This window comes from Muscardinus avellanarius (assembly GCF_963383645.1).
Source record: "Muscardinus avellanarius genome assembly, chromosome: 7".
Taxonomy (NCBI): domain Eukaryota; kingdom Metazoa; phylum Chordata; class Mammalia; order Rodentia; family Gliridae; genus Muscardinus; species Muscardinus avellanarius.
In genome coordinates, this window is record NC_137793.1 from 107,440,935 (window position 1) to 107,454,802 (window position 13,868).

General features: G+C 37.1%; 1 protein-coding gene across 1 annotated transcript in view; it reads right to left on the bottom strand.

Moving 5' to 3' along the window:
- Positions 1-13,868, bottom strand: part of TDRD5 (tudor domain containing 5) — a gene marked incomplete at both ends in the record, with an annotated part of 55,467 nt that overhangs the window by 29,195 nt on the left and 12,404 nt on the right. The window contains 2 exon segments of the mRNA XM_080698769.1: positions 391-544; positions 12,673-12,729. Coding sequence (XP_080554895.1) covers positions 391-544; positions 12,673-12,729 — 211 coding nt within the window.

The window sequence follows — 13,868 nt, forward strand, 5'->3', positions numbered from 1 at the left end:
TAGAAAAAAAATCTGGACAAGAATTTTTAAAACTCAGAGGCTGAGGTGGGAGGATCACAAGTTTGAGGCCTGCCCGCACTACTTAGCAAGACTCTATCTCAAAGTAAAAAATAAAATTTTAAAATAGGGAAGAGAATGTAGCTCAGAGATAGAACACTCTTGGGTTCAATCCTCAGTACCACATATGCAAAAAAAAAAATTTCAGCTGTTTTTCATTAATAATACAGGTTAACCTCATTACAATAACCACCAGAAAGGAAGTCATTATTTACACAGCACTTCAAGGCTTGTTTGGTTGGTGCAGGTATAACAATGATTCTTACAAACCAATGCTTTCAGTGTCCCTCTCCTTACAAAGACAATTGAGATTTTGATTGTGGCTCAACTCACCAGGTAATCCAGGCCTCATATCAGCATCAAACACCAGCAAGTCTTGCTCTCCTTCCCTGAACTCAACATGGAGAATGTCACTAAGAGCTCCAACAAGTTCTGTCACATTTAAGAATCCCAATTTTTTTGGTGAAAGTTGTTCTTTAAAAACTACCTGTTATAAGAAATAGATTTTAAGCAAAAAATTAGATAACAGAAATATAATATACAGATGCCACTGGACAATAGTTTGGATTTTGCCAAACTAAATTTTATTCTTTGCAGTACTGGGGATGGAACCCAGGGGCATTTGACCTCCGAGCTACACCCCCAGCCCTATTTTTTATTCTTTATTTTGAAACAGGGTCTCACTGAGTTGCAAAGGGCCTAAGTAGCTGAAGCTGGCCGCAAACTGTGATTTTCCTGTCTCAGTCTTGCATGCAGTACTATGCCCAGCTTGCCAAACTAAGTTTTTAAGAAACAGTGGACTCAAGTGTAAAGGCGTATTTCCTTACAAGCATAATACAAACCAAGAGACCAATAATCGCTCGCCATAAAACTCCTAGGTCGACATCAAGCTCCTTTGAGAGCATACGATAAACTGAAGTGACAGGGGACCTTTTTTCCTCTCCTAACAGTATCTAATTATATAGCAAGTTTCAGCTGGGCATGGTAGCACAAACCTGTATTCCCAATACTTGGGAAGCTGAGATAGAAGGATCACAGGTTCAAGGCTAGTCTTAGAAACTTAAGAGGTGAACTTGTTTCAAAATAAAAAATTAAAAGGGTGGGGTATGTCACTCAGAAGGAGAATGCCCCTGGATTCCATCCCAGTACCAAAAATAAATAAAGCAAGTCTTCAAAAAGGTGATGTACAAAATACAAAAATCAAGCCAGGCGTGGTGTAATCCCAGTACTTGGGAGGCTGAGACAGGAGAACTGCAGATTCATGGCCAGCCTTAACAACTTAGTGAGACCCTATTTCAAAATAAATAAAAAACAGGGCTGGGGATGTGGCTCAGCAATAGAATGCACCTTGGTTTAATCACCAGTACAGCAAAATAAATAAAATAAAAATTATAATAAAACCATTGTTATTTTTATTCAATAAGCTCATTGTTATTTTCAGAGAAAGAATATTCACTACCATTTTCAATATGCAGAATGTATTGTTTTGAAAAATGTTGTTAAACTTTATTATTCCAGATGTATGACTGTGATGCACTAAATAATTATTCCACTTTAGAAATTGTAATAAAAAAGGGCTGGGGTGTAGCTCAAGGGAGAAAGCCCCTGGGTTCCATCCCCAGTACTGAAAAAAAAAATTTTATTAAGCAGGCATTTGCCAGTGTATTTTCTCTAATATATGGATATATGGTTTGATTTCCTTGTGTTGGTAAAGAAGAAAAGAAATACCAAGTAAAGACAGGAGAGAATACACATGATAGACAGCACATAAATTTGGGTTTAAAATACATATTTATATATATTTAATATATTAAATGTAAAATGAACTTTGCCCTTGTAAATCAGGCCTACCACTAAAATGCTCAAACCCTTAATCCAACTTGTCTCCTGAACCAGGAAAGAACAACTGAGCCAATCATAATTACTGATGCCCTTCTCTGACATCAATCATTTTCACAGGAATCATACTGAGATTTGAAGGAAATAAAGCCTAGTTTCTGACATGACTGGCTTGGAAATGGTCAGCAGGAACAGAAGCAAACTCTACAAAAGGCTTACCATCCCCCAATGTTATATGTAAATGTATCACTATGACTCGTGCACACTTACAATGTACCAATAAAAATAGTTTTCAGCTTCATTAATATCGCACTTGGGAAATAAATGTTCTTAAATATATCAATAGAGCTCTATAAAATGCCCATAAACAGGCGCAAGAAAGGCCTGACCCATGAGAAGGTGAAACAACTGGGCTGCAGACCTTGCTCCTGTGATGCCTTAAACTCAAGACTGCTCCCATGGAACAATTATAAAAGCAGGAGCCTAGAACCAGTTACATGATGGGTCAAGAGGGTCACTGACATCACATTTATAGCACCGAGGAACATCCCAAAGGAAAAAGAACTGGTAGATGACAGGGCAAGGGTGGTGGCAAAAGGGTATCTCTACTCACTCCTTTGTACATTATAAATTAAGGCTTCTTCCCCTTTTATGTTCGTAGTATTTAACGGTTTCTTTACCCTCTCTGTGTACAGTACTATGGAAATGAAATTCAACTGAACATAAAAAGATTAGGTTGGGGGGATTTTTAATGCAAACCACTCATTTTTTGAATAGGTAACTTAATATATATCTAATATATTAATATTTATATATAACTATACACATATTTGGCACTAGATATTGAACCCAGAGGTACTCTACCTCCCAAGCTATACCCCCAGCCTGATTTTATTTCTTATCTGGAAACAGGATCTCACTAGGATGCTGAAAGCCTTGCTAAGTTGCCAAGGCCAGCTTTGAACCTGGGATCCTCCTATCTCAGCCTCTCAAGTACTGGGATCACAAGTGTGTGTCACCACACCTGAAAGGCTCAAAGAGGTATACAGCAAAATTAAGTCTCCAGTTCACCCCCAATTCTTAAGTCACCCAGCAATCACTTCCCTGGAAAGTTTATGCAACTTTCTAGAAATTGCCAAAACTTGAACATGCTTTAATAGAAAATTATATGCATCATACATATCTTGCCCTTTTCACTTTAGAGAGATAACTCCACATTTGAACATGAGAACAGCTGAATTTTGCTTTATGAGCCTGAGACTCTGTTTCTTTTAAAAGGCTGGTCAGTTCACTGATATGTCAGGTATGTTTTATCCTATTTCCTTTGTTATGCTTGCTTTCTGCTTTAATAACTCCCAATGACAAGCAATGAAGAAATTTCTACTCTCACCCTTATTTCTCTTCCATCTCCAATCCAATTTTAGTTATACTATTTTTCATTAAGAGTTTAGATTCACACATTTAGATATATGTATATATGTTATGATTTTGTTTCTCTATGGTCTGTATTTTGCAGAGGTTCATAATGCAAAAACTATTTCTTGAAAACTGGCAGCTAGAACAGACTCATGCTTGATTCCATTGACAAGACTATTGGTGATACTGTGTAATCTAAAAAAGGCACACATTTACTGTCGATGAAACTGTGTAATCTAAAAAAGGCCTACATTATCTAGTTGTCTCTTTGGTGTTGTTAGAAATCACTACTAGTCAATGCCTATAACCCTTATTCTATCAAAGGTTTTTATAGTATTATTATATCAACTCCTTTTCACTATTTAGATGGAATATTTTTTATAGTGATATATTTCCCCTCCCCTCATTTGCTTTTGGTTACCTGGTCATACTAGTTTGTTTAGGAAAACTAGGATATATGATTTTAATTTACTATTTTCAAGAAAACGATTGGTTCTCTCTTATCCTCCATGATGACCAATTAATTTTTCAATATCATATAACCTCACATAATTAAATATATTTGGTAGGCTTTAAGTAATTGCAATTACCAACATACTAAAGCCTGAAATAACTCTTCCAATGGATTCCTAAGCCTTCTGATATAAACCTAGTTGTTAACCATTTCCTTGCTGGTCTAGTATGACAAGACGTTCCAGGATCAGGCAGGCATGATGGCAATACCTGCAATCTCTGTACTTGAGAGGTTGAGACAGGAGGACTGCGGCCATGCTCAACAACTTAGCAAGACCCTGTCTTAAAACAAAAAATCAAATAGGGCTGGGGAGTAGCAAAGAGGTACAATGTCCCTGAGTTCAATCCCCAGTACCAAAAAACAAATTTTCAGGCCCAATTTATACAATTAGAATATCCTTACATGTACCACAGAACTATTCCACAATTACTCATTTGCTTTATACCACGTTAGGGAACAATGGTCTCAGAATAGCAACAGTAGTATTATCACTGATATGACACAACAAATCATTTGCATATGCTCACCCTTTCTATTGTTCTGTGTAAATACACCTAACAGACGATATGGGCATTGTATACTGTGTTCTCTAACTCATTTGGTTTTAGCGCTATAGGTGGCATTCACCATCAGTCCTAGTCATTTTCTTAGGAAGGGCTCATGGGAAGAGTAATTCTTGGACTCTTGCATGATGAACACCTTGTCTGGCTCTACAGCTGAGTCAGTTTTTCTAGGTAGAAAATTCTTGGCTCACATTCTTCCTTTGAATATATAAGTGTATGTTACTCTTTTCTTTTTATCATAAAACACTGCTGTAAAATGTCTAATAATCCAATTTGTTTCCTTATAAGTTATTTGCTCTTTTTTTTAATGCCCAAAGATTTTTCTTCTTTTTTAAAGTACAGTAATTTGGTCTTGGTCATTCTGGGTTGACAATTTCAGGCATGCAATGTACTTCTTAATATACAGTTTCAAATCTTCCATTTCAGTAAAGTTTACTTCAATGACAGTTCTATTTGTTCTGTTCCCTTCTTTTGCTTTATTATTCATACATTTGCTTTTCTTTGCCTGTTTTCAATACTCATTACTTTGAGTGCTTTTCATTTTTCCTTGCTTTTTTCTAATATATTCTAATGAAAAAATTTCAAAGAGAAAATATTGAGAGTGAACCCCACCACCCAGATATATTATTAGTATTCTATTTTTATCATTAATGCATCCACCCATCTACCAATTCATTTGCATTTTTATGTATTTCTAGGTAACATCAATATTCTTTGCTTTTACCCCTAAATCTGTCAGTATGTGCACCATTAACTAGAATTCAGTATCTATTTGCTTTTTGGGGAAAATTCACACACAGTGAAATGCATGGAGCTTACGTTGACCATTCAGTTAGCTTCTGTACATACAGAACTGTGTGACTTTAATCCCTACTTGAGATAAACGATTCTTCTGCCACCCAGAACGTTCTCTTCTTTCCAGTCAGCCCTGGAGTAGGCAGACACTTTTTATACCTATATCAGCACTGGCTTACTCAGCAGTGTTTTCAGATTGATCCCTGCTAGTTAATGTGCCAGCAGTTTTTTTTAATGTCAAACAGAATGTTGGAAAAATGCACCACAATATATTTACTTTAATAATAGGGTCATTTGCAGTTAGGGGCTACTAGGTATAAAACCATTAATATTATCACACAAGTCTTCCTTGAGTACACAGACTTTGAATAAATACCTGAGAGTGTGAGTCTGGGTTTAAAGGCTACGTATATAGTATACACTTATTTTATAAATAAACTGTTAGAGCTGAGCATTGTGGCACATGCCTGTAATTCCAGTACTTGGGAGGCTGATACACAGGAACAATGTTCGCAATCTGCTTCCAGAACTCAGACTCTCAGCAACCTAGACAATATTAATATGGGCTGGGGATATAGCTTAGCAGAGGTAGAGTGCCACTGGGTTCAACCCTACCTAGCATCACAAGAAAAAGGAGGGACTAAAAATGCACCAGGTTTGTGTGTGTATGTGTTTATAAGTCACTTTTTATATCTGCATATGTAAATGCTCAAATCTTTTAGCTTCTATTTTAAAAAGCAAGAGTAACCTGGCTTTCTATGGTGGAGCTGTAGGTTATATACTCGGGATGTCCTTTTTCTTTGTGCACTACAGCCTTACATCTTAATGAAGTGTGCAATGGTGGAGGCTTACATGCACACATCACCCAATTAGCCTTTACCCAACTTCCATCCCATTCCCTCCCCATCCCTCCTTCTCATGTTTGGCTTAGTGACTGACTTTGATGTTAGTTAATGTATATCATGTACATTAGAGAATTTCCCTCTTTCTCCCTCCCATCGCTCTAAGGTAGGTCACCTTATTTGCTCATCTAGTTTTTTCTTCTCTTTTTTATTTTTTTGGTGGTACTGGGGTTCCTGAAAGCCCTTCTACCTCTGGGCTACACTCCCAGACCTATTTTATACTTTTTTATTTGGAAACAGGGTCTCTTAAGCTAGCGTGGCTGGCTTTGAACCTGAGTGATCCTCCTGTCTCTGCCTCCCAAGTGCGGGAATTACAAGCATGAGCCACCACGCCCGGCTTAGTTTTCCCTTCTTTATCTAGAGTTCCTCCTATGACCCAGTTTCTCCCTAGCTTCCACATATTAGGGATAGCATCCGATTTCTTATTTGTGAATGACTAATCTCATTTAACATAATGTTCTCTAGTTCCATCCATTTTCCTGTAAATGACGTAATTGTGTTTTACTTTATGGCTGAATAAAATTCCATTGTGTACATATCCATAGTTTTGTAATCCATTCATCTGTTGGATAGCTTAGCTGATTTCATAGTTTGGCAATTGTGAATTGTGCAGCTATGGACATAGATATGCATTCATTAGTTTGGTAGTTTGGTTTCCATTCTTTTGGGAAGATACCCAGGAGCTGTATTGCTGGATAATATGATAGGTTCATTCCCATTCTTCTGAGGATTATCTATACTGTTTTCCAAAGTGGTTGCACTAATTTGCAATCCCACCAATATTACAGTCCCCACTTCTCCACATCCTTGCCAGCATTTGTTGTTGTGTTTTGAATGACTGCCATTCTATCTGGAGTTAGGTGAAATCTCAGGGTAGTTTTGATTGGTATGTCTCTGACTGCTAATGATGTTGAACATTTTTTCATGCATTCATTGGCCATTTAAATGTCTTCTTTTGTGAAACATCTATTTCATTCACTTGCCCATTCTAAATTGGGTTATTTGTGTTCTTAGTGCTGAGTTTCTTGAGTTCTCTGTATATTCTAGATATTAGTCCTCTATCAGAGGTATAGTTGGCAAAAATTTTCTCCCATTCTCTTAGCTCTCAGTTGAGGTTCTTGATAGTTTCCTTTGATTTACAGAAGCTCTTCAATTTCATGCAATCCCACGTATTGATCCACCTTTTTGTTTCTTGTGCCTTTGGGGTTTTGTTGAGAAAGTTTTTAACCTGTGCCTATGTGTTGCAGTGTTGGACCTATGCCCTCTTCAAGGTCTCTGGTCTAATTTCCAAGTCTTTGATTCATCTTGAATTAACTCTTGTGCAAAGTGAGAAAGTGGGATTAATTTCCATTTTTCTGCATATGGTTAACCAGTTTTGCCAACACCATTGTTGAAAAGGCTACCTTTTTTCAGTGTATGTTTTGGCCTCTGTCAAAAATCAATTGGTTGTAAGTGTGTAAATTTGTTTCTGAGTCTTCTTTTCTGCTCCATTGGCCTATGTATTTGTTGTAGTACCAGTATCATGCTGTTTTTTCACTATGGCTTTGTGTAGTTTAAAGTCAGGTACTGTGTGATTCTTCCTGCATGTTTTTTGTTGCTGAGAACTACTTTGACTATTCTGGGTGTTTTTTAAAATTGTTCCAAATGAATTTGAGGACTGATTTTTCTGTGTCTATAAGGAATGACCTTGGTAACTTAATGGGTATTGTTTTGCATCTGTAGATCACTTTTGAAAGTATGGCCATTTTGATGATATTTATCCAAGAACATGGAGGATCTTTCCATCTTCTAAGGTCTTCTTCAATTTCATTTTTCAATGTTTTATAATTTTCTTTGTAGAGGTCTCTTACCTCCTTGGTTAAGTTTATTCCTAAGTATTTTATTTTTTTGTGGGATACCCTAAGTGGAAATGTTTTCTGGATTTCTTTTTCAGTGGATTTATGATTGGTATATAGAAAAGCTTTCAATTTTTTTTTCTGATACTGGGGATGGAACCCTTCTACCTCCAGGCTACATTCTCAGACTTATTTTATATTTTATTTAGAAATAGGGTCTCTTAAGACAGCAAGGCTGGCTTCGAACCTGCGTGATCCTCCTGTCTCCGCCTCCCAAGCGTGGGGATTACAAGCATGTACCACCATGCCTGGCAAGCTTTCAAAATTTTAAGACTGATTTTTGTATCCAGACACTGCTGAATTTGTTAATCAGTTCTATAAGCCTTTTGGTTGAGTTTGTTGGGTCTTCTTAGTGCCATGTCATCTGCAAATAGCAAGTTTTAGTTCTTTTTTTCCTATCTCCTTTAATTTCCTTTTCTTGCCTTATTGCTCTGGCTAGTCTCAAGTGCTATATTGAAAAAAAGTGGTGATAATGGACATCCTTGTCTTGTTCCTGTTTTTAGGGGGAATTCTGGCAGTTTTTCACCATCTAATATAATGTTGGCTGTGAGCCTATTATAAACTGCCTTTATGATGAGGTTATTTTCCTCCTATTTCGATTCTCTGCAGTACTTTTAGCATAAATGGATGTTGAATTTTGTCAGATGCATTTTCAGTGTCTAATGAAATGAATATATGATTTTGGTCTTTGGTTCTATTTATGTGATGAATTGAACTGATGATAGATTGATTTTTGTATGATGAATCAGCCTTGCATCCCTGAGATAAAGCCTACTTGGTCATGGTGTATGATTTTCTTCTTCTTTTTTTTTTTTGTGGTACTGGGGTTCCTGGAAACCCTTCTACCTCTGGGCTACACTCCCAGACCTATTTTTATATTTTTATTTGGAAACAGGGTCTCTTAAGCCAGCCAAGTCTGGCTTCAAACTTGAGTGATCCTCCTATCTCTGCCTCCCAAGCATGGGAATTATAAGCGTGTGCCACCACGCCTGGCATTCTTCATGTGGTCTGAATGCGTGTTTCTAGTATTTTGTTTAGCATTTTTGCATCTAAGTTTATCAGTGGTATATGCCTGTAGTTTTCTTTCCTTGAGCTGTCTTTATTTGGTTTTGGTATTAATGTGATGTTGACTTCAGTATTTGGGACAGTACCATTTCTTCTATTTCACAAAATAGATTGACGAGTATTGGGATTAGCTCTTCTGTAAAGGTTTTATAAAATTCACTTGGGAGCCATGCGTGGTGGCACAAGCTTGTAATCCCAGAATTTGGGAGGCTGAGACAGGAGGAATGTGGTTTGCAGACAGCCTCAGCTACTACTTAGTGAGGCCCTTTGCAATTCAGTGAGACCCTGTTTCAAAATAAAGAATAAAAAATAAGCCGGGCGTGGTAGCGCATGCTTGTAATCCCCGCGCTTGGGAGGCAGAGACAGGAGGATAGCGCAGATTCCAAGCCAGCCGCGCGCGCTGGCTTAGGAGACCCTGTTTCCAAATAAAAATGTAAAAATAGGTCTGGGAGTATAGCCCGGAGGTAGAAGGGCTTTCAGGAACCCCAGTACCACCAAAAAAAAAAAAAAAAAAAAAAAAGAATAAAAAATAAGGCTAGGAGTATAACTCGGAGGTAGAACACCCCTGGGTTCCATTCCCAGTACCACACACACACACAAAAAAAATTTCACTTGGGAAATCATGTGGCATAGAAAAGGGAATTGAAGGTGAAACCAAAGGGATCAACAATCTTTTCAAAGAAGTAATATCAGAAAATTTTCCAGACATAGTATAAAAGGTCAATATACAGATACAGGAAACTTATAAACCCCCCTCTAAATAAGATCAGAGAAAAGGTTCACCACGCCATATAATAATCAAACTGACTAACATAGAAGCCAAGGAGAGAATCTTAAAGGCAACAAAAACAAAAGACCAAATGACATTCAGAGGCAAACCAATTAGAATCATCCCTTACTTCCAAAATCAAGTTATGAAAGCCAGAAGGGCCTGGAGTAACATATTCCAAACCTGAAAGAAAACAACTTGCAGCCAAAATTCTCCTATCCAGCAAAATTCGACAAGAAAATAAAAATCTTCCATGACAAACAGAAGCTAAAAGAATTTATGTTTTCCACACCAGCACTACAGAAAATACTCAGAGATTAACTGCAAAGAATAAGTAATACACGCCAGAACCAAAGAAACAATAATTTTCATCAAGCAAACAACTAAGCAAAAAGGAACATATACTACCTCAAACAGAAGTTAAAACTCAAAATGTTTGGAATTAAAAATCATCTTTCAATAATCACACCGAACATAAATGGCCTCAACTCCCCAATAAAAAGATATAAGGTGGCAAAATGGATTAAATAGCAAAACCATCTATCTGATGACTGAAAGAAACATACCTTACAAGTAAAGATAGTAAAAAACAAAGGTTAAGGGTTGGAGCAAGGTAATCCATGCCAACTGAACTCAAAGACAGGCAGGCATAGCAACTATACCAGACAAGGTAGACTTCAAGACCAAGCTTATCATAAGAGATAAAGCAGGTCATTTCTTACTGTTAAAAGGAACAATCCAACAAGAAGAAATAATAATGGTCAACATTTATGCCCCAAATATAGGTGCCCCAAATACAAACTCTTAGCCAGGCATGGTGGCTCATGCTTGTACTCCCAGCATTCGGGAGGCTGAGACCAGAGGATCGTGGTTCACGGACAGCCTCAGCTACTTAGTGAGGCCCTCTGCAACTCAGTGAGACCCGGTTTCAAAATAAAGAATAAAAAATAAGGCAGGGGGTGTAGCCCGGAGGTCGAATGCCCCTGGGTTACATCCCCAGACCCGCAAAAAAAAAAAAAAAAAAAAACCCAACTCTTGTGACATTAAGTCTCACATAAATTCCAATACAATAATACTGGGAGACTTCAACACCCCTCTCACACCTCTAGACTGGTCTTCTAGACAAAAGGTCAGTAAAGATGTCTCAGACCTAAAGAACACCATAAACCAAATGGACCTATTAGACACATATAGAATATTCTACCCAACTACAGCAGAGTTCACATTTTTCTCCCTGCTCACGGAACCTTCTCCAAAATAGATCACATCCTGGGCCACAAAGTGAGCACTCAAATTTAAAAAATGTGATATACTTCCCTGTGTCTTTTCAGAACACAATGGAATGAAACTAGAACTATAAGACCCAGAAAAACCACATAAACATGTGGAGACTGACCACCACGCTGCTGAATGAAGGGGTGAAATCAAGAAATTCCCAGAAACAAATGAAAATAGAGATACAACATATCAAAACTTCTGGAACACCTTGAAGGCAATAGTAACAGGAAAATTCATAGCACTGAGTGCCCACATAAGAAGAATAGAAAATCAGCAATTAAATAACCTAATGGCATACCTCAAAGCCATTGAAAAACAAAAATAGTCTAACCCCAAAGCCAGTAGAAGATAGAAAATTGAGAATAAAAAATACAGAAAATCAACAAAACCAAAAGCTGGTTTCTTGAAATAATTAACAAGATAGATAAACCACTAGCCAACTTAACAACAACAACAACAACAAAAAAGATCCAAATTACAAAGATAAGAGATGAAAAACTGACAGCTTAGAAATTCAGGATTATCAAAAACTACTTTGAAAAACTATACTCCAATAAAATTGAAAAATCCGGAAGAAATTGACAACTTTCTAGATAAAAACAACCTTCCTAAAATGAGTCAAGATGATACAGAAAACTTAAGCCAACCAATAGCAATCAAAGAGATTGAAGCAGCAATAAAGAGCCTACCATCAAACAAAAGCCCAGGACCATATGGTTTCTTTTTTCTTTTTACTACTGGGGATTGAAGTTAGAGGCATTCTACCTCTAGCTACAACCCCAACTATTTTTATTTTATTTGTATCTACTTTATTTTTTTTGAAACAGAATCTTATTAAGTGCAGAGGGTCTTGCTGAGTTGTTGAAGCTGGTCTCAAACCTGAGATCCTCCTGTGTCAGTCTCCCAAGCACTGGTATTATAGCCAAGTGCCACCATGTCCTCCTGGATATGTTATTTTTTAGATGCATGCTGGCAAATATTTCTTCCCAGTCTATGGTCTGTCCATTTTTAAATGGAGTCTCATAGATTGACAGTTTTATTATTTTCCCATCATTTTTTTCCCTTTTTTTGTGGTACTGGGGGATAGAACACAGGAGCGTTCCACCTCTAGGCTATGCCCCCAAGCCCTATTTTATTTATTTGGAAACAGGATGATTAATCAAAAGTTGCTAAGAGCCTCATGACTTGCTAAGCCTCCTGTCTCAGCCTCTCAAATACTGGGATTACCTGTGCGCTACTACACCCAGCTACCGTTATTCTTGATTTACTACGAGATATAAAATCAAAAATGTGTAATGAGGTATTCTTTTATCCACATCCTCACTGATGCCTAGCATTGTCAGACATGAAAAATAAATCAATCTTTATTCTAATGTTATCACAATAAGTGGTAAAAATATTCTTCATAATCAAGTATGTTATGGACCATATTCTTAACTCTTATAAAATTTTTAAAAATCATTTTTAATGTTAGAGTACAGACTTGGGTAATCCAAGGAATAGCAAAAAAAAAAAAAAATTCTATCACAAAAAACAAACCATGAAAAAAATCAGAGTTGGTGAAAAAGAAAACACTTACCTCAAACTCTCTCAGCAGTTTAGAAATAATCAACCCCTCTGGAAATTTAGACACAACCTAATAAACAGAAAATGAAGTGTAACATAGATATAAAATAACATTATTATTGATTAAATGCATGAACCACATTATATTGCCTTTTATTTTTTTGGTGGTACTGGGGGTGGAACCCAGAGGCTTTCTACCTCCGGGCTATACTCCCAGACCTATTTTCTATTTTATTTGGAAACAGGGTCTCACTAAGTTACTGAGAGCCACTGACTTCAAACCTGTGTGATCCTCCTGTCTTAGCCTCCTAAGTGCGAGGATTAGAAGCGTGCGCCACCACACCTGGCTTATTATATTGCCTTTTAAAAAATAAGTTTTTAGCCGGGTGTGGTGACATGTGCTTGTAATCCCCGCGCTTGGGAGGCAGAGACAGGAGGATTGCGCAGGTTGGAAGCCAGCCTCGCTGGCTTAAGAGACCCTGTTTCCAAATAAAAATATAAAATAGGTCTGGGAGTGTAGCCCGGAGGTAGAAGGGTTTCCAGGAACCCCAGTACCACAAAAAAAAAAAAAAAAAAGTTTTTGGTTTTAAAAATTATAACAAAAATGATGGTAATTCCCATCATTTCCAGAGTTGAAAAATCATTACAGTGCAGTAGTGCAATACTTATAACTCTCAGGAAAGCCTACGTTTCTTTAGCCCAGTTAAAATATTTAGCTTCAGCTCAAAAAATTAACATTCAATAGCACAATTTCTAGCATTTTTTTTTTTGGCAGTACTGGTGATGGAACCCAAGGGCATTCTACCTCCAAGCTACACCCCCAGCCCTATTTTTTATTCTTTATTTTGAAACAGGGTCTCACTAAGTTGCCGAGACCCTTTACTAAGTAGCTGAGGCTGGCTAAGAACCACGATCTTCCTGTCTCAGCCTCCCAAATGCTGGGATTACAAGTGTGTGCCACCACACCCAGATCAAGCATTTTAATTATCAAAGAAATGCAATGGGCACTCTAAAATGTTTTGGAAAATACACTTAAGATAATACTATTCATAAGGAGCTGTTACCATGCGTACATAAAATACCTATATTTAATATAAAATAGGTCAATGTTTCTATAATCATTGGAAATATCATAGCACAAACATCTTTCCATGGCAGCAAATATAGATCACCAGTATTTTAACTAGCTAAATTTAAAAAGCTACATTT